Genomic DNA, 20,694 nt, shown 5'->3' on the forward strand with positions numbered 1-20,694 from the left:
TGAAAAAGTTCTGGAGATGAATAACAGTTATGTCTACACAACAGTGTGAACATACTTAATGCCACTGAACTGTACACTTAAGAATGGCTAACATGGTAAATTACATGTTCTGTATATTTACCACAATAAGAAAAAGAAAAGAAAATGAATCTCCTTTTAACTTATGTACCCTCAAATTGTATTTTTCTTAGGTCCCTGGTCCTCAACTAGAGAGAGGCAAAAGAAAAATGAAAGAAGAAAAAACGTCTGGTGCAGATCTCCAGGAAGACTCAGAGAAGCTAGAACAATAAGTCAAAACCAGAAGGGACTCAAGTTTTGAGCTCTTCAGGAGCTCAAGAATCCTAACAGTTACGTGGCTTGTCCGAGATTACACAGCTCATAAATGGGAGAGCTAACATGTAAACCCTGGAGAATGTATGACAGTTTGGTGATTTCCTCATCTTGGAGTAAGAAGTTGGGAAAGATCTATTTCAAATGGTTTTGGGGTCTTGTCTAAGAGTCTATGACAGCTCCACATCCCCCCCTATTCCCAACAAAGGTATTCGCTCCAGCAAAGTGCAAGAGGGCAACATGTCCCGGAGAACTGCACAGGCCACCCCAGCCACTGAAGACTACACATCTCGAGGACCAACCCTAGGCTGGGGCTCCAGTGAGGAATGTGGGGGGCTGGGAACGTTAAAGTGAGAGATGGGCGGAGTTAGGGCATAAACCACTGGTTTATGGGTATCACATGGTTACTTAGGACAGACAATGTGGGGTGTGTGTGTGTGTGTGTGTGTGTGTGTGTATACTAGACTCTTTTCACAGAGCCTTTTTAAAACTTATCTCCCTTTCATCTAGAATACAAACACAAGGAATAGTTGGTTAACATTTGAAAGCTTCCATCAGAAGCCTAGAGGCCAGAAGTAACCACCAGTTCAGTATCTATGCATCACAGTCACACCAGGTAGTGAATTTGGTATGATACAGATAGGGATGGTTTTTCAATAGTGAAATTTATCATGATCATCATCCCATTTTCCTTCCCTGCGGGAACATTCCCATGAGCACACAAAAATGCGGTTATTTCTCACATCTTCCAAAAATCTTTCCTCGACTCATTTCCACCCTCACCAGTTACTGCTTTATTCCTTTGCTCCCCATTTGCTGCAGAACCCAATCTTTAAAAAATCCAATTTCTCCATCTCCTATTTCTCTCCTCTCATTCTTTCTTAAACCTACTCCATCCAAGTCTTCTTCCCTACCTCTTCACTGAAATTGCTCTTGAAAAGTTCACTCAAAACCTCCATATGGCTAAGTCCAGAGACAGCATCGGTCCTCTCCACCTCTCATCGTTATTGGACACAGGTGAGCACTCCCTCTTGCCTGACCCAGTTCTCTTGCACCTCTTCATATCAGTGTCCCTGGAGCTGGGATCTACTCTCTACCTACTCCCACTCCTTCGGTGATGTACCCTGTCCCAAGGCCTTAAATAAAATTTACAGGGCTGGTGATTCTCAAATGTCTATGTAACTCCAGACTCATTTCTTCAACTACTGCTTGGCATCTCCATTTGGGTATCTAATAGCCATCTCAAACGTATCATAAAACTGAATTCCTCAATATCCCCTACAAAATCCTGCTTTACTCACACCCTCCTATCCCAGTGGATAGCAACTTTATTCTTTGAATTACTCAGGCCAAAAGCATTGGAATCATCTTTGACTCCTCTCTTTCTTACTTGCCCCCCACGCAAACTATTGACAAATCTTCTTGGTTCTCCTTGTGAAATATATCAAGAGTCTGACCCCTTCTCACCACCTCCATGCTCCTCCATGGTTCAAGCCACCATCATCTCTTGCTTGGTTTATTGCAATGCCTGTTGAGAAGCCTTCTCACTTGCTCCTCCAAGGTCCATTCTCAGTACAGCAGCTGGAATGATGGTTTCCTAACAGAAGCCAGATCATGTCTTTCCTCTACTCAGAACCCTCCAATATTTCCCAGAACCCTCACAGAGGCCCTCTACCTTCCACCTCCCACCACCATGTCCACCTAAGGGCCTTTGCTCCTGCTGTACCCCTAACTGGAATATTTCTCTTGATTATTCACTCAGCAAATCCCCTCACCAACTTTCAGTTCTTTCTCACATTTCACCTTTTCAGTGAGGATTACCCTGACTGCCCTACTCAATATGCCTTTTCTAGCTCTCCAAAAATTCTCTACCCAGCCCGGCTGTCTCTGCCTTAAAATTCTTGATAATTTTTTAGCAAAGGGCCCTGCATTTTCATTTTGCACTAGACCCTACAAGTTAGGTAGCCGGCCTTTCTTAAAGATCTCTACTTGTCTCTGTCTTTTTGATTTGTAAAAGAAAGAAAACAATAGTGCCCTTTCCATAGGAATTTTGAGAGGATTAGGTAATATATGTCAAGAACCAGGCATATTAATATATATAAATTCATTCAACAATAATTTACTATTTGTCTACTGTGCACCAGCCACTGTTCTAGGAACTGGGGAAATGCCTAGAGAAAATTGCTTTCATGGAGCTTGTATTCCAGTGAGGGAAAGAAAGCCAGTAACAAACAAGATGCTGTCACATGGGGTAAGTACTATGTGGAGAACTAAAGTGAAGTGGTGTGACGCAGTGGCTAGATGACCCCTCTTGCTTAGGTGATCAGGGGCAGCTTCTCTGTGAAGTGACATTTAAATGAGAACTGATGACAAGAAAAAGTCAACTGTGCAAAAATCAGAGGGAAGAGCATTCCAGGCAGAGGGAACAGCAGTTGAAAATGCCGAAGATGGGAACTAACTTGAGGTGTGGGGGACACAGAACAAAGGCAGGATGGGGGCAGCAGAATGCATTAGAGAGGGCTTCAGGACAAGGCCAGAGAGAAGACCGGAGCCTAGATCAGGTAGGACCCAAAGCCACAGCGACCTGCTTGGTTAAAAGTGTGATGGCAAGTCATTCAAGAGTTTTAAGCTGGGAACACTTGGTCTTACTTATATGTTTAAAAGGTAATTCTGACTATTTGAAAAATGGATTGGGGGGACAAAGGTGGAAGGAGGGAGGTCAAGCAGAATGTTACAATGCTACTATGATAATGTAAGCCAGAGATGATGGCAGCTTGAACTAGGGTGAGAGTGGTGGGGATGAAGAGAAGTGGTCAGATTCATGCTAGGATTCCAACCACTGAAGGTAGAATCAATAGGAATTGCTGGTACTCTTGGTGGAGAGGAAGAGAAACAAAAATGACTCGAGTAATTGGGAGGATAAATGTTCACTATGATCAAGTAAATATGAAAAATTATTATGTAAATACCAAATAAAAACAGCTACTAATAGTTGATTAGTAATGAATCCTAATTAAGAATTATGATGCTATCTTTTTTTTTAAGTCTTTATTGAATTTGTTACAGCATTGCTTCTGTTTTTTATGTTTTGGTTTTTTGGCCACGAGGCATGCGGGATCTTAGCTCCCCAACCAGGGATCGAGCCCACACCCCCTGCATTGGAAGGCAGTCTTAACCACTGGACCACCAGGGAAGTCCCTAGGATGTTATCTTGAAATAACATCCTAACTAGAAAGGTGCCCTGAGGATGGTGAATGCCCAGTAAACGTTAGTTGATGGAATGAATGAACTGGGGGGAGGGAGAACGCTGACAGGGAGGGAGAGGGGGGAAGCCGGAGAGAAACACTGCCTACTTCACAATTTTGCCTAAAGCAGGACCTGCTGACTGGTCTTCACAAAAAGGAAAAACAAAAATCACAAAAAAAAGAAAGTTTGCTGCGTGGAAAGATTTGCCCTAACAAAGGAAAAGGAAAAGGCCAAGGGGACAGGGAGGCACATGTTTGGACACATCCCCTGCCTGGGAAAGCTGACGCCTGCAAGGGCCATGATCTGATCAGTGTACAGGAAACCCTTTTGCCCTGTCAGTTCCTAGTAACAACCAGGCGCATTTATTTACTCTCTCAAAGCACGATGCAGAGGAACCAGGAGGGGTGTTCAGGGCCAGGTGAAGGCATGGACATTTATTTATCCATCTGTGCATTCCGTCGGTTGGGAAGCATAAAGGAGAAGCGATGCCATGACCCCAATGTACTGCTACCTGGAGACATAGCACTTCAACCCAAACTAATAGTCTCTTGAGCCCTGGTATCTTTTTTTTTTTTTTTTTTTTTATTTAGGGCCGTGTTGGGTCTTCATTTCTGTATGAGGGTTTTCTCTAGTCGTGGCAAGCGGGGGCCACTCTTCATCGCAGTGCGCGGGCCTCTCACTATCGTGGCCTCTCTTGTTGCGGAGCACAGGCTCCAGACGCACAGACTCAGTAGTTGTGGCTCACGGGCCTAGTTGCTCCGCGGCATGTGGGATCCTCCCAGACCAGGGCTCGAACCCGTGTCGCCCGCATTAGCAGGCAGATTCTCAACCACTGCGCCACCAGGGAAGCCCAAGCCCTGGTATCTTATACTTGCAATAATAACCTTCCTATAAATTCAGCCCCTGAGAAATGGCAGTGTACTAAGAGGATGCCTCTCCATGAAGATTAAAAGTTTAAAGTATTTCCAAATCATGAACAGTGCTACACAGGTACATGTGGGGTGCACCGTGTGAATTTTAGTCCATTTTTGACTTAAAAGAGTGATATTTCGTATGGTTCAGCCTGATATTTACCTCTGCAGGCTGATGAAATAGTTTAGGCAAAACACCGCCATGACAATAAATCCTAGCTTAAATATAGCCCCACTACACTCTCCTCAAAATCTTAGAATGTTGGTTTCCTTTGAGAAAGCCATTTTGAGGGATTTAAGCCAATTCAGATTACTTGGGGGAGAAAATAATTTACCTATAGTCCTCTAGGATGCACCCAGATTTCAAGCCAACCACCAAAGGTGTTCAAGGCTTAACGGAATTTGGAGGGAGAGAAATCTTAGGGTGAGAAACGTGAAAAGAAATGGTTTATAATATCCTGTAAATGTGGAGAAGCAGAGTGGATATCATGTCACTCAACCCCCTTATTTTATCATAGAGGTTGAAGGGCTTGCTCGAGGTCAGGGTCAGTGGTTTGGGGCACGACTGGAGCCAGACCCTTGTATGTATTGAACCAACTCTCTTTTCTGAACCAATATTCATCACAGATGGAAAGAGTCTGGGACTTGTGGATTAAAACCATTTCGTAAGAAATAGAAAAATATTTAACACAAGTTACAAGAATTTGATTTCCCAGGTATCAAAATAATAATCCAAAAGAAAACGATGTGGAAAAAACTCACCAAGAAACAAGGACATTTAGAGGAGATTGCTATGGCAGAGCTGAGTGGCATCAAGAACAGAAAGAACTGATTTTGGGCTCAGGGAATTTAAAGAAAAAAGAAGAGTATGTTTCAATAATGTTTGGGGAGGTGATGGTGGTATTTTACTTGAATTATCCAACCTGTTTATCTATATAGCTGAGAAATTTTCACTTCTGTGAGTTATTCTGTCAATCATCTGTATTGAGCCCCTGCTGTATATCAAGCACTCTTCCAGATATTTGAGATCCATCAGTTAAGTAAACAGACAAAAATCCCTGCCCTAAATGAGCATGTATTCTAATTAGGGAGAGAGGCAGCAAACAATAAATATAATAAACTTGTGGACTGTATGGTGACTTAGAAAGTGATACATGCCAGGGAGATAGAAAAAGATAAGGATAGGGGCTTCCCTGGTGGCGCGGTGGTTGAGAGTCCGCCTGCCGATGCAGGGGACACGGGTTCGTGCCCCGGTCCGGGAGGATCCCACGTGCCACGGAGCAGCTGGGCCCGTGAGCCATGGCCGCTGAGCCTGCGCGTCCGGAGCCTGTGCTCCGCAGCGGGAGAGGCCACAACAGTGAGAGGCCCACGTACAGAAAAAAAAGAAAAAAAGAAAAAGATAAGGATAAGAAGAAGCAGGAGTAGCTGGGTGGGAGCTTTCGGTACAGTAGTCTGCATAGGTCTCATGGAGAAGGTGGATTTGAACAAAGGCTTGAAGGAAATGAAGGAGTTAATCAAGTGGCTCTTTAGGGGAAGATTTTTCCCGGACTAGACAAGTCATGAAGGGAAAGGCATACCTGGCAGGTGTGTGCTCCACCACGTGCTCTGTAGAGCTGGTGTGGTACCTGGTCCTGAAGCATGGCTAAGTCCTTTTACATAGAATAGGAAGCCTCAATCCATCCAATTTGCCCATGTCATGCTATGCCATGGACAACAAGACCAGTAGATCACGGAATGGACCATCTGGAATCGGTGACACTTCAGTTCTGGCCCAAGTATGCCTGTAGTTGTATGAATCACAACCGTATTCCTTTATATTTGCTCTTCAGGACTTCTGGTGGTCATGACCTTGTCTAATGTGACAACAAGTAGACAGGACTAAATTCAGTTTAGCATTTTAATGACTGAATTAGATGAACCACAGATAATCCCATCAGCTTAGGCATCAGCTATCAGAATGATGGTCTATCGTAACAGGCAAAGCACGCGATTAGAGTAAGATTACCGGGCATCTGTTACTAGCTCATGCTAACTTACTGACACTGAATAAATCACTCAATTCCTTTAGGCCTCCATTTTCATATCTACCAAATCAAGATATCACCTTTTACCCAGTCTATTTCCCAAGGTTGTAATAAAATTTAAGATAATATGTGCAAAAGTATGGTGGAAGTTATAATGCACGAGGCAATGTTACTTACCCACTTCTGTGTCCTCAGAGCCCAGTATAGTGTTTGGCATTCCATAAATGTTGAATGAATGAAAGAATGAGTGAAATTTACAGTGTGATGGCAACTAAAGAAAAAAAAAATCATCCTGTTAACACGACATATGTCTATACAATCAAAGGTATTAGGGAGTATTCGGGACAACTACCTATATAAATCAAGCCAAATAAAATATTACTTAGACTTTTACTTGAAGACTTTTTAAAGAGGTTATTTCAAACCATGATATTAAACTACAGGCTACTCTCAGTTTAGCTTGTTAAGTCCTTTGATTTAGAAAAGTGGAAGCTATTCTTACCCAAAGCAGAGAAAGGAGAAGGGCAAAGAAAAAAAAGAATTCAACATTGCCCAGCAGATGGGTACAAGAAAGAGCTTTAAAAAAAAAACAGAAGAATGTGAGTTTCTTTTTAGTAATTTCTACATCTGGAACATAAACAGCTATCGAATTGTTTCAATGTTGACATAAGATATGAAGGAGAGAAGAAACTATATTGTGCTCTGGCCAAGATGTTTCAGGTGCCAAGAATTCTACCCAATTAGTACACAAAAAGAATATCGAGGAGAATCAACAGCAAGCTATTCCTATAATAAAACTGGATTCCACTGAAAATGCCTACTCAGCATAAAATCCACAAGCTAGGGCAGAAAAATACATCTCTTCTCCTGGGAGACTACCTTTAATGCTACTTGAAATTATGAATTGAGATTCTGAAAGTCTGTTTTGTTAGTTCTGTTTGTTCCAGCTTGGCCTGAATTTAAATTTTATCAAGGACCACATTTCCAGCTAGTTCTCTCTGATTTTGAAACCGTGGGTAATCATTAGTTAAATCCACTTCACCTGTTATCTGCCTTCACTAATCAAGGTCGTTTTAACTGTTGCTGCAAAATACTCACAAGTCCTCCAAGCTGCATATAGCGTAAACGATAAGATGTTTGCCTGAGTCGTCTTCAGGAGCTCTAGTTCGAGCTGAGCTGGTAAAAACCTGTTAAGACCACCGACCCTCCAACTGGGCATGCGCGAGTGTCCGCCCAGTGACCTTTCGAAGTTGCGGAGGCCTGTAGCCTAGTTACACCTGCGCAGAATGTCAATTACCACCCCTTTTCCAATCACTTTCCCCACGCTCCCCACGCCTCAGACAGTCCTGCTTTTTTATTAGTTGTTCCGTAGATACCCCGCAGCCGCTTGCCTTCGCGGAGGTGGATTTGAAGTTTGTTCTCCAGTTTCCTCGTTTGGTTGCCTTGCGAGTAAGCCCTCTCTTGGCTGCAAACCTCAGCGTTAGCGTTTTTTGGCTTGCTGTGCAGCGAGCAAGTCGAACCTGGTTCGGTAACGATTTCTCATGCTGAAAGTTTTCAGGGATGTAGTATTGTTTTCCCTTTTCTAAATTTCTACTTCCCAAGGCACCATCTTCATTTGGAAAAATTCTAGGAGTTCTTGGATTTGTTGAACCTACGTGAAGCAACTTTTTCAATTTTCCAGATAGCTGCTCAAGAGAGACCCAACAGGTAGCTGCTGTTCCGAGCTCTCTTTCTTCCTTAGTCTAGCAAAAATTGCAGGGAGAATGAAAAATAAATCTTGACCAGAAAACTCACCTTAGATATCAATTTCTGGCCTTTTTTATTCCCCTGCAAAGCAAAAGATACAATTGATTCCCCAGTAAACAGTTAGGTTTGTTCTACTTCAGAAGCATAAGCTTTGACCCATTGGCCGTCTCACAAGGTCCGGAAATATCTTGTTCAAGATTCAAGATCCAAAGCAGTTCCTGGAGATGATGCTTCAGCATCAACCAGTGGCTTCACACTGCCTGGGTTCAAGTCCCCGCTCCACCACTTACTAGCCTTGTGACCTTGGACAAGTGAGTAAACCTCTGAATGCCTCTGTCTCATATGCAAAATGGGGATAGTATACGATACTAATACCTCTGTCCTAGGCTTGCGGTGAAGATTGAGTTAAAAGTTTAGAATGTCTGGCATGTGTGAAAGGTATGTGTGTGTTTGTGATGGTGATAATGAGGGCGCTAATGTTGGTGATGGCGAGGATGGTGATTCTCCCTCCTTGGAATGCTGGTCAGGGCACACGTGAAATGCTTTATTAGTCGAAGTGACCAAGGACTAAAGTCTCGGTAACTGGCATGTTGTAGAGAAAGGACCACTGATGACTCAGAATGCTATAGCCATAGGGGATGCACAACAGTATTACCCAGGAAGTGTCCCAGCCCCTCTCTTGCCTTTTCCAGTATGGGAAAAGCCTCCACATTCCAATCAGGAAATTAATCCTCTCACCCAAGAGGAAACTCTCACCTCTCATGTTGTCACCGCTGAGAACAGATCGCGGGGGCAAAGGAGGTGGGTACTAGTCGAGGGGGACATAAGGAGGAAGCAATGAGAGAGCAGGAGGGCAGCCCTGGGCGGGGAAAGCCATTCCCAGGTCTTAAGTGCAGCGTAATAGGGGATATTGGAGAGAACAAACTACCTGTGTAGTATTGTTGATTTAAAATCCTCGTCTGGCTTCAGCGGTGCCCTGGCGGAGCGGACGGGCCATCCCGTCAGAGATACGTGTAACACGCCGTCTTACTGTGACCTAGGACAGTCTGCCAAGGATGTCTTCAGCAAAGGATATGGGTTTAGCATGGTCAAAATAGATCTGAGAACCAAATTATGTAGTGGAGTGGAATTTTCTACTTCTGGTCATGCTTACACTGTTACAGGGAAAGCATTAGGCAACCTAGAAACCAAATACAAGATTTGTGACTACGGGCTGACCTTCACCCAAAAGTAGAACACAGACAATACTTTGGGGACAGCAATCTCTTTGGAGAATAAATTGAAACTCAAATCGAGTTCATTCAACTCAAGGCATAAGTTCAACTCAAGGGTTGAAACTGACTCTCGATACCATATTTGTCCCAAACACAGGAAAGAAGAGTGGGAAACTGAAGGCCTCCTATAAACAGGATTGTTTCAGTCTTGGCAATAATGTTGGTATAGATTTTTCTGGACAAACCATCTATGGCTGGGCTGTGTTGGCCTTTGAAGGTTGGCTTGCTGGCTATCAGATGAGTTTAGACACAGCCAAATTGAAACTGTCACAGAATAATTTCACCCTGGGTTACAGGGCCGCAGACTACCAGCTGCATACTCACATGAACGATGGCATTGAATTTGGAGGGTGGATCTACCAGAAGGTGAACAAGAAGATTGAAACATCAATAAACCTCGCGTGGACAGCAGGCAGGAACAACACACGTTTCGGCATCGCTGTTAAGTACAAGCTGGATTGTAGAACTTCTCTATCTGCTAAAGTAAATAATGCCAGCCTGATTGGACTGGGTTGTACTCAGGCCCTTCAACCAGGAGTGAAACTGACCCTGTCAGCTCTCATCCATGGAAAGAACTTCAGTGCAGGAGGACACAAGGTCGGGCTGGGATTTGAACTAGAAGCTTAATGTGGTTTTGAATAAAGCATCAGCTTTGTCCCTGGAGGTGGAGAGAAATGAACCCACTATGTTTTGGCCTTAAAATTCTTCTGTGAAGTTTCAAAAGTGTGAACTTTTTATTCTTCCAAAGAACTGTAATCCTCCCCACACTGAAGCCCAGATATCGAGTCCATCCTAAGGGAGGTGCTTGAAGGCATACCCGGAAGTTGTCATGTTCGTGCCACATTTCAGTTCAGTCCCGCAGTGTTATTTTCAATGTGTTGCTCAGCGACGGTGTAGTGTCATGTTACAAAGGAGATGACCTGACCCTCCAGTTGTCCACACGTCCTGCACCACTTTTTCATGACCTTGTAATATATTGGTCTCTGTGCGACAGTGGAATCTTTGGTTTTGCATCAGAGTAAAATAAACCCAACACATTTGGAAAAAAAAAAAAAATCCTTGTCTGAAAACAACTTTGAATGGTTAAGAGACAAACTATAACAATCAGCAGAAAGGAGTATGGACCACAGTAGAGAAAATGACATCCCACCCCGTGAGGGACACACAGATCAGCAGAACTGCGTCAACCCGGGACAGAGGAAACCCAGAGCTGCCTCACAGCTACACTGGGCTAAGGGTGTAGATTTGTGTAGCTGTTGTCTATGACATTAGCATATTCTAATAATAATATTAAGAATGGTTGAGCACCACTATGTGCTAGGCACCATTTTAAGCACTTGTTCATTGCAGGGAGGCAGTGGTAGGGATTTGAAATAACCTGAAGAACCTCTGTTTGTAGCAATCGAATGAGCCTCACAGAAATAAAACTATTCAATTTCTAAACAAATCCACGGATTTAGAAATGTTTCTAGTGCAACTAATAGATAAAGTCTATGAACGGGTCCTGAACTGTGGAATCCCCATGGCCACTGGCAAGCTAACTTCTACATCCTCGTAATTTAAAAATGGAACATTCAACCTGCTAAAATCTAGGATAGTATTTCCCTAGGCAAGAACAATAGAACATAGATCTGGAGGTGCTAAGGTTAGTTTGCAAAGAGAAAACATCTCTTGGTCTGAAAGTTCTGGAAAATACGGCTTTAAGCAAAGTTGAACTGTTTTTGTTTGGTTTTGTTACCTTATGTTTTACTGAGGGATGTCTCAGAACCTTTAATGAGCTAATGAGCATGGTCAATTCCTAAGAAAGGGACGGCAGAGGCAGGGTTTTCCAAATTGTAGAATTCTTCCCCAGCACCCCTGCAGCATCTTCCACAACTATTTAGGAAATGCAGGTATGGTTCATTCTCCCCCCTCCAGGAATCTAACCCATTCCAAGACCCAGACACTTATCCATGTTCTTCAGAGAGAAAACAATCAGAGAAAAGCTTCCAATTTTTTTCCTTCACATATTGGTTAAGGTAACACAGCTGCTATAACAGATTAACCTCGATCTCATTGACTTCACACAATAAAATGTTTTTCTTAAGCAGCAGTCATCCATGCAAGTGGAATCACCTAGGAAGCTTTGAAAAATAAGATTTCTGTGCCCCACCCCCAGACGTACTGATTTGATTGTTCTGGAGTAGGGTAGACATTGGAAAAAAAAAAAAAATTAAGTTTCTCCAAAATTCTAAATGAGGTTGAAATCCACCAAACCAAGGGACTGTAAGGACTTCCTCATCTGGCATCTTCTCATTCAGACCTCTGGGTTAGCCTCTGAAGGGCTTATCTGTACCAGAATTTTCTTGGATTATTGATCAATATAATGTAATGTTATTTCAAAAATCCAGAGAGAAAGATTTTGCAGAGTAAGGATTATTTAACCAAAAATAGTCTCTTACTGCCAGTCTCCCAATCAACTCAGTGTCATGAGATGTACCCTCATAAGCCTGTCTTGTTGATTAGCACAGACGTTATCCTTTGTGTTACTTGGCCTGACAGTTTTCTATCATGTCAATGGGACCGGAGCACCACCTGCTATTTATTTATTAGCTATTGTTTTAAGCAGTAGAGGGTAGTGGTTAACAGTACTGGATCTAGAGTCACCCAGTTTGAAAACTGGATCCTCACCTACTAGCTGTGTGACCTTGGAAAAGTTGTTGCCTAACCCCTCTGCCTCAGTTGCCACATCTATAAAATGGGGAGAACAATCCTATTCCACCAAGAATTATGAGGATTAAATAGGTTAATCCTTGGAGAAATCTAACATAGTGAGAAGCACATAGTAAGTTTTCAACAAATGTTGGCTCTTGTTATTTTTCTTACTTTCAAATGCAGGTCTCTGCTCTAAGCTGCTGGGGACACAGAAGATGAAGGCTAGCCCCTCTCTGCAAGGAATTCACAACTGGGCACAGGAGACGGACATATAGACCAGAGAATTATGATGGATATGACTGGGCTTTCGTAGGATGATGCGCAAAATGCTGGGAAGGTCTCCAAGATGATATTGGAGGAGCAGGCCAGGAAGCCTTCCTGGAAGAGATGCCATTAGATCCGGGCCTCAAAGGGTAAGATGAGATCTGTAGACTCAGTTATTTGCTACTGAAGTGACCTGGAATAGGGGAGAGGATGGGTCAAAAACCCAACCAATGGCATCTGCAAAGAGACATTCCTTTGTGGTAGAGTTTGCCACCATCCTTGTCCAGGTCAAGGACCCGGCCTTCTGCAACATCCCCTCCATGCCTGGAACTGTGCCCATTTATGGGCATCCCTGCTTAAACTGCCTGATGGCAAGCTCAGACCTTTGCATTCAGGGGGAGAGGCCTGCAGTTTTCCATGGTGTGGCTGTGGAAATGTTGGCAGGGCCTGGGGCCAGAAGTAGGCAGGACCCAGAGGCGGATGGGCAGGGCACTAGGAGGCAGGAGCTTTTTCTTGGGAGTTTCATAAGGCACAGAAATTCCGGACCATGTCTCTGCCTCAGCGCCTTGAGGATATCCTGTCATTGAGCCAGACGTGTATACAGTTGAGAGTGGCCGATTTCACCACGACCCCTAGATTGGCCATTTTTCCTGTCTAGAGGCAGTTCTCACAGATCATCTGTTTCAGTCCAGGAAAAGGAGAGGAAGAGATTTAAAAGCAAACACTGAAATGAGAAAGAATTCACTGGGCATTCATCAGACTAAGTTAATGTAGCTAAATAGTCCTGACAGGTGCCTGACGTGGAGAAGAAGCAAATATTTCCTCACCATGCTACAAATTTTAATACTTCTTTTCCTTGGATTGGCAGCACAAAATCTCTGTTCCCTACCTGACACTGCAGAGCAGGTAAGATGAAACTTGCGTTTTTTTAAAATGTGTTTACGTTCACGATTGTGTACATAAACTTTTTTGCTTTCCTACGTTGTCCTAGGTAAATGGTACTATCTGGACTTCACAAAATAGAAAGCTTGTGGAGAATAGGATTCTAATGGGGATCTGTCTGAAAGGGTGCTAACCCAGTTCTATTCGTGCGTTAAAATGCCATTGTTGGGATCTCTGATTTAAGTGCTAACATCCCTCTATCCATTGTGGATTTTGCTATCCTTTTTGTCGGTTTGCTTTAATGAATACCTCCCATTACATCGTTCTGAATGTAGAAAATAACAATGGCTGTAGAGAGCTGAGTAGAGAGGAGCTCTGGGGAATTCCAGGTTGGGTGATAACTGATTGAGAAACACAGTGTCACCAAATGTGCCAGGAATCCATCCATCTACCTACCACGAGTTGAGCAGAAGTACCCAGGGCAGTCGAATGGCTAGTCCTTGTGAATGACACCAGCACTCTTGCCTGCCCAGCAGGCTCACGTGAGTTGTCATCCTATAGCAGGTTCAATACCAGTTCTGCAGCAAGTCCAGGCTAAAGGAGGGTATGTGAGGGACTCCCCTGGCAGTCCAGTGGTTAGGACTCCATGCTTCCACAGCAGGGGGCACGGGTTCAATCCCTGGGTGGGGAACTAAGATCCTGCATGCTGCACAGACAAAACTAAAAATAAATAAAGCGGAGGTATGTGAGAGGCAATCTGAGTGATTTATTTTAAATGTATTTCACGAGATAGGATTTCTGCTCTATTAATAATAAAACATAAACATGATTCTGCATCTGTGCAAGGCAATTAGTTTTACATATATATACACTCTTTTTTCATATTCCTTTCCATTATGGTTTATCACAAGATACTGAGTATAGGTCTCTGTGCCATACAGTAGGACCTTGTGATTTATCCATTCTCTATAGAATAGTTTGCATCTGCCAATCCCAAGCTCCCAGTCCATCCCTCCCCTATCCCCCCACCCCCTTGGCAACCACATTTCTGTTCCCTATGTCTGTGAATCTGTTTTGTGCCAGACACATTTTTATTAACACCAATTTTACTCCAGTTGGCTATACTCTGATAAGGTTTTTCACTGAAACATTGGAAGATGGCATAAGGGTTAAGTGCTCCAGCTATGAGGTTAGATAGGGGCAAGTTTGAACTGGGGCTTTTCTTCGTTTAACAGCTATTTGAGGACCAGTCACTGCTCCATGGCTTACTAGCTGTTGAACCCTGAGCGTGTTACTTGGTCCCTCTAAGCCTCAGTTTCTCCCCATCATTGCTCCACAGACAGCAGTAATTATCATGCACATCACCACCATCATCATCATTGTTGAGTACTTGCTTTAGTACACAGGCCAGGCCTTGACTGATTTTAAAGCTGAGTTTACTTTTTAGACGGGACTGTATGAGAGAGAGAATGAGCCTTTCCATTGGAAAAGGACAATTTGAAGATCAAGGGGTTCCTTGAAGAGAGAGTATTCTGGCTTACTAAGAAAAGAGAAAGTACTGTCACCCCATAAACTTATCCAAATGGGAAACCCTAATGTAAAGAAAATCCTGCTTAAAAGAAGTGTAGATATGCCCTAACCATTAAAGGGGATTAATTCAAACAATATCTAAGAGTGGCTTTTATTATTTCACAAAGAACATTCTAGTGCTGTTTTGGTTCATAATGATCACCAAATGAAAGCTGCCAGTAAAAACAGATTTTGTTTTCTATATACCACTGTACAGTATGGGGAAGAGCAATGACTGATCAAGGAATCGTAAGGCCACTAACTGACAGTGTGACCTTGGGCAAGTCACTGGACCTAACCCCACCTCAGTTTTCTCCCCACTAAAATGAGAATGATGATACCTCCCCTACTTGTCTTTAGGGTGGTCAAGATCAAATAAGATGATGCCTTTGGAAGTGTGCATAACCATATATTGCCCTGTAAATGTAAGCTTTCTTCTTAGGCAGCCTTTACATATTTCAATGAACTTAGAAGTAGTTACTTTCCCACCACCCGTAACCTAATGCTGGGCCCAGGGGATAAGCTGTGGGATGACAAAGAAATAGGAGAAGTGGTCCTCTCCAGCAAGGGATTTTTAAGTGGAGAGAAAGACAACAGAATGTGCTTCACTGTCCAGCCATAGGGAGAAATCGAGAAAAGGAAGAGAAATGAGTGTGGTTTTGTGGACGTGGTGTTACACAGGGTGTTGAGGTGTGGATAGCCAATGGGGAGGGGAAAGAACACTCCGATGAGGAGAGGCAACAAGCCAAACACAGGTAAGAACAGAAATGTCACAGGAACAAGCATTTATGGCCTATGATATTCTAGATACTGGACTAGGTGACTTGCGCGTGTTATATCACTCAGGTCTCAATAACCTGCAGGGTGGTTATTAATATCCCCCCTTTACAGATGATGGCAAAAAGTAAGGAATTCATTCAAGACTGTATGCTTAGCAAGATACAAAGGTTGATTCTAAACTTAGGTCTTCTGAGCTTCAAGTTCAGTGTCTCTTCATCGTACAAAGCTGCTGCTTCTTAAGCTTAATGGGGAGATGAAGGAAACTTAAGAGGATTATATCCATGAAGGATCAGCAACAGGATCGCGCACAAGGGATCCTGAAGACGAGGCCAAAGTGTATCTGTGTCATTCATTTTAACAGTGAATTCTCTGCCACCTGATGTTGCCAAGTGACTATTTCTAGTGTGTCTGTGATTTCCCACAAGTCATTCATTCAAATGTCCATTGACAGATGAATGGACCAGGAAGATGTGGCACATATATACAATGGAATATTACTCAGCCCTAAAAAGAAACGAAATTGAGCTATTTGTCATGAGGTGGGTGGACCTAGAGTCTGTCATACAGGGTGAAGTAAGTAAGAAAGAAAAACAAATACGACATGCTAATGCATATATATGGAATCTAAAAAAAAAAAAAAGGCACTGATGAACCTAGCTGCAGGGCAGGAATTAAAGTTGTAGACATAGAGAATGGACTTGAGGACACGGGGTGGGAGGGGGAAAGTGCGGCGAAGTGAGAGTAGCATCAACATATATACACTACCGAATGTAAAGTAGTTAGCTAGTGGGAAGCAGCCGCATAGCACAGGGAGATCAGCTCGGTGCTTTGCGATGACCTAGAGGGGTGGGATAGGGAGGGTGGGAGGGAGACACAAGAGGGAGGGGATGTGGGGACATATGCATGCATATGGCTGACTCACTTTGTTGTACAACAGAAACTAACACAGTATTGTGAAGCAATTAACTCCAATAAAGATCTATTTAAAAAAAGTCAAATATTTACTAAGCACTACTATGTGCTACACACTGCTCTAGGTGCTTAAGGTACAGCAGAGAACAAGACAGGAAAAACTCTCTGCTCTTACGGAGCCCACGTTCTAGCTGGATTATCATCAAAAGATTGCAAACGTCTTTGGAGCAGGAACTGTGTGCTTCACAGCATTTAGCACCCAAACTAGACTATTCCTATGGAATCAATGCTGAAAGAATATTCTTGAGACCTATTGATCTGTGATCAATTGATCTTGAATAACCTGCTTACAATTGCCCATTTGAAAAGTGTACCCTGCCGTATGCTTCCGGTTTCGCATTTGGATATGTGTAAATAGTGACATTGCTCTACTTTGCTAGACTCCAGACTTGAGATCAGTTATGGCAAATGGGTGGTATAAGCAGCACCTTCCCTTGCCCGCAGCCGTGGTAGACATTGCTTGTTGATTCCAACACTCCTTGCAGATAAGATGGAAAGACCCACCAGTCATTACCAATCAACCTCATTGCCATCCCTGTCGTTTCATTTACATGAAGCTAGTGGAGAAGATTGGCCAACCCGGGCTCGGCTAATGGGACTTGATATTTTTTTTTAATGTTTTCACAGGCAAAAAGATGTGATAAGAAGTCTCTCCTTACAATTAGGACTGAGTGCCGATCCTGCTCACTCAACTTTGGAATGAAATGCCCAGATGGTTACGCCAAGGTTACCAATGGCACCGTAGGGATCCGAGATTGCAGGTACTCATTATGAGAAAATATGTGTGCTGGAGTCTTGGAACACAAAGGATTGTGAATCCAAATTGAAACCTCCCAATTCAAAAACTATGAAGCAGGCTTCCCTGGTGGGGCAGTGGTTGAGAGTCCGCCTGCCGATGTAGGGGATACGGGTTCGTGCCGCGGTCCGGGAAGATCCCACATGCCCCGGAGCGGCTGGGCCCGTGAGCCATGACCACTGAGCCTGCGCGTCCGGAGCCTGTGCTCTGCAATGGGAGAGGCCACAACAGTGAGAGGCCCACGTACCGGGGAAAAAAAAAAAAAAAAACTACGAAGCATTTCCATGATTTTCTCTTACTCTAAGGTTACATTGAACCCAAACTTCAGTAACTTACAACTATGACCTTGAGTCTAAAAAATATATTACAATTCATGTTTTCATACAAAATTGCACCAAAATATTCTGCCTTCATCTTGCCCTTCTTTATTTTGAAAATCTGGGGTTTGTTTCCTTTAGAAAAGGTTCTAGTCAGAACATGTTAAAAGCCTTGGGTCTGATAGTCATCTTACAAAGTAGCTATGCACCCTGATACTAATTAGAACCCAAAGAAGGGAGACAAAGGAATTACAGCTTTCTTGCATTGTATGTGAGTGTAGCATTTTTGAAGCCCTCTTATGATTCAAAACTCTCATAATTCAAGGTTAATCCTTGCAAAGGATGACAAGCAGTTCTGCCCGCCATCTCATGGATGCAGCCATGCAGCTCAAATGCAAACACAAATTTTAATTTACTCAGTCTACTAATTCAAAAATTAGACAGTACTCAATGAGTTTGTTTTTAATTCAGGGGTGAAGAATTAGAAGAATTTTGTATAAAATGAAACCATTAACACTGTTAGATCACACTGTTTTAAATTCACGTTTGCTTAATGCAACTGTACTATATCCTAAAACCCCAAGTCACCATTTTTAATAGGAGTTTCCCAACATTACCTGGCCTGGAATTAGCAAGCATATACAGCAGTTAACCACTTAGTTACTACCAAAGTGGGCACACATTTGTAACCAGGTTCCCTGAGGAAGTACATCAGAAAGCTTTGGGGTTCAAGGTTAAAATTATATGGGGACTTTACTGAGAACTCTTTATACTGATTTTTTATTTTCATGGCCAAAGTGCGTATTTGGTTATGTATCCCACCCCACCTTCCCCCCACTTCCCACACACACAGCAGATAAGACTATTGCATTCAGGCTGTCTGTTTTAGAATTGAGAACTTTGATCTGTCATTCAGCTATGCTGAAACAAACCCAAGACTGGTGTTTTTATATAAATTTTTAAAATTGTAGTTGAATTCCAATGTTGTGTTAGTTTCAGGTGTACAGCAAAGTGATTCAATTATAAATATACATATATATTCTTTTTCATATTCTTTTCCCTTATAGTTTATTACAAGATACTGAATATGGTTCCCTGTGCTATACAGTAGGTCCTTATTATTTATCTATTTTATATATAGTAGTGTGTACCTGTTAATCCCAAACTCCTAATTTATCCTCTCCCCTCCCACTTTCCCCTTTGGTAACCATAAGTTTGTTTTCTATGCCAAGACTGGTTCTTGAGGGGACATTTTGGTTCTCTTTTGGGCTCCCCCTGTCCCCTTCTTTGTAAAGAGATGTCCCTGCCAATATGCTCAATCTTTCAAAGAAATCATCAACTCTATCTCCAACTCAACTGCCCATAAAGCCAGTAGCTTTTTGGTGAATCAGCTACATTTCAGGGACTGGTTTAGGAGTACAACCTTGAACTCACCGTCACACTATTCTTAACAGCCCAATAGTAAGAAATGATATTCATGGCTTTAGATACACTGAAGTCAAGTCCTAGAATAAGTCATCCATACAGAGATCCCTGTAAATAGACAAGCACTTAACCTCTGTAGACTAGCTATTCCAGAACTGTTCCTCAGCTGGTGGTACAAAAACTGTTCTAAGGAACTCATGATTATATCAAGAAAACCGTGGCAAATTTTGCTCACTACATTACAACACCTTTCACAGAAATTTTCTATCTATGGTATATGCAAAAAATGTGCAAATCCTGAATGATCAGTTTATTTTAAATCCCCAGGTACTGTGCATCACAAAACTCTTGATCTTTCCCTTCTTGCATTGGCTGCTAGGACACTCAGTGACAAGTCTGAAGCCCACCTCTAGCATGTGCCTAGAACCTAGCATCGTTTCTTTCATCTACTAACTTCACTTCTAACATTTTAGATATTTCACCCTTATTTTCATCCTTCCCTGATTTTTTCATGTTTCTTACAATTAAAGATGAATCATGATCATGCTTTATTTTACCTAGGAAGCAAAATGTGCTCAATCTACATATTTTAAAATACAGGCAAGTATAAAGACCTAAATAAAAATCTATGGAAATCTCACTGCCCAGAGTTCACTGCGTTGCCCTAATTATGGGTTAATGTCCTCTCTTTACCCTCCAAGGTACACCTTTGAGGTCAGAACATACTCGCTGTCTCTCCCTGGATGCCGCCATATCTGTAGGAAGGACTATCTCCGGCCTCATTGCTGTCCAGGCCACTGGGGCCCAGACTGCATGGGTAAGTGTCACAACACTTTCCTTTGGTGGTATTTGGTTCTCAATGTCTCATTTTACAGAAAATCAAGAGGAAGGAAGCCTGATAAAAGAGAATGTTAGCATCTTTTTCTAGAAATTTCCATCTCCATTTATATGTAGAAAATCTTTCTAGCCCTGTCAGCTTTTATATCGATATCTGCTTTCCTCCATTTAGAGATCTCTCTTTAAGACAATTCCTTTACAAGTCAGAAAAGGGGACAATTGAAAGGATATCCATTTCTATAAAAAAGATGATTGACCATAGAGAGGAAGTAAGACTGCTGGGCTATTATAACCTCAATACAATTTTCTTTAAAAAGATATTTGATTATAATACCACAAAGACTGTAGTTATTGTTTAGCAACCAAGATAATCATTAACTCTTCTAAAACTTTGTCTTAGGGTGCCATATCAAACTCTGTAATGGTCAGGTTCCATTGTAAGAAAAACCACTAACCAAACCTGAGTCAATGGTATAGTTAGACTCCTCTGGTCAAACATTGCATTTGTCAGCTGAAATTGAACTTCTATCCTGATTAAAGATGTTAACACTCAAGTAGTGACTAAGTCCCTGATATGACATGCAAATTACATGAGATCCCTTTTGGGGCAGGAGTGATAGTAAAAAT

General features: G+C 42.5%; 2 protein-coding genes across 7 annotated transcripts in view; both read left to right on the forward strand.

Annotated features, from left to right (window-relative positions):
- The first annotated feature begins 570 nt into the window (after nucleotides 1–570).
- LOC114886197 (voltage-dependent anion-selective channel protein 3-like) lies at nucleotides 571–10,158 on the forward strand. The gene is given in 3 exon segments (XM_029206731.1): nucleotides 571–680; nucleotides 9,227–9,538; nucleotides 9,579–10,158. Coding segments are annotated over 3 exon segments (1,002 nt in total).
- A 2,883-nt stretch (nucleotides 10,159–13,041) lies between these two features.
- STAB2 (stabilin 2) overlaps nucleotides 13,042–20,694 on the forward strand; it is a 161,369-nt gene continuing 153,716 nt past the window's right edge. For all 6 annotated transcript variants that reach the window (XM_029206263.1, XM_029206262.1, XM_029206261.1 and 3 more), the window contains exons 1-3: nucleotides 13,042–13,395; nucleotides 17,320–17,453; nucleotides 19,932–20,047. In XM_029206263.1, the coding sequence (XP_029062096.1) occupies nucleotides 13,318–13,395; nucleotides 17,320–17,453; nucleotides 19,932–20,047 (328 nt within the window). In that variant the 5' untranslated portion in view covers nucleotides 13,042–13,317. The remainder of the gene's footprint in view (nucleotides 13,396–17,319; nucleotides 17,454–19,931; nucleotides 20,048–20,694) is intronic.

The sequence above is a fragment of the Monodon monoceros genome, unplaced genomic scaffold (genome assembly GCF_005190385.1).
Source record: "Monodon monoceros isolate NGI ecotype Baffin Bay Population unplaced genomic scaffold, NGI_Narwhal_1 Super_Scaffold_6, whole genome shotgun sequence".
In the NCBI taxonomy this organism is placed as follows: domain Eukaryota; kingdom Metazoa; phylum Chordata; class Mammalia; order Artiodactyla; family Monodontidae; genus Monodon; species Monodon monoceros.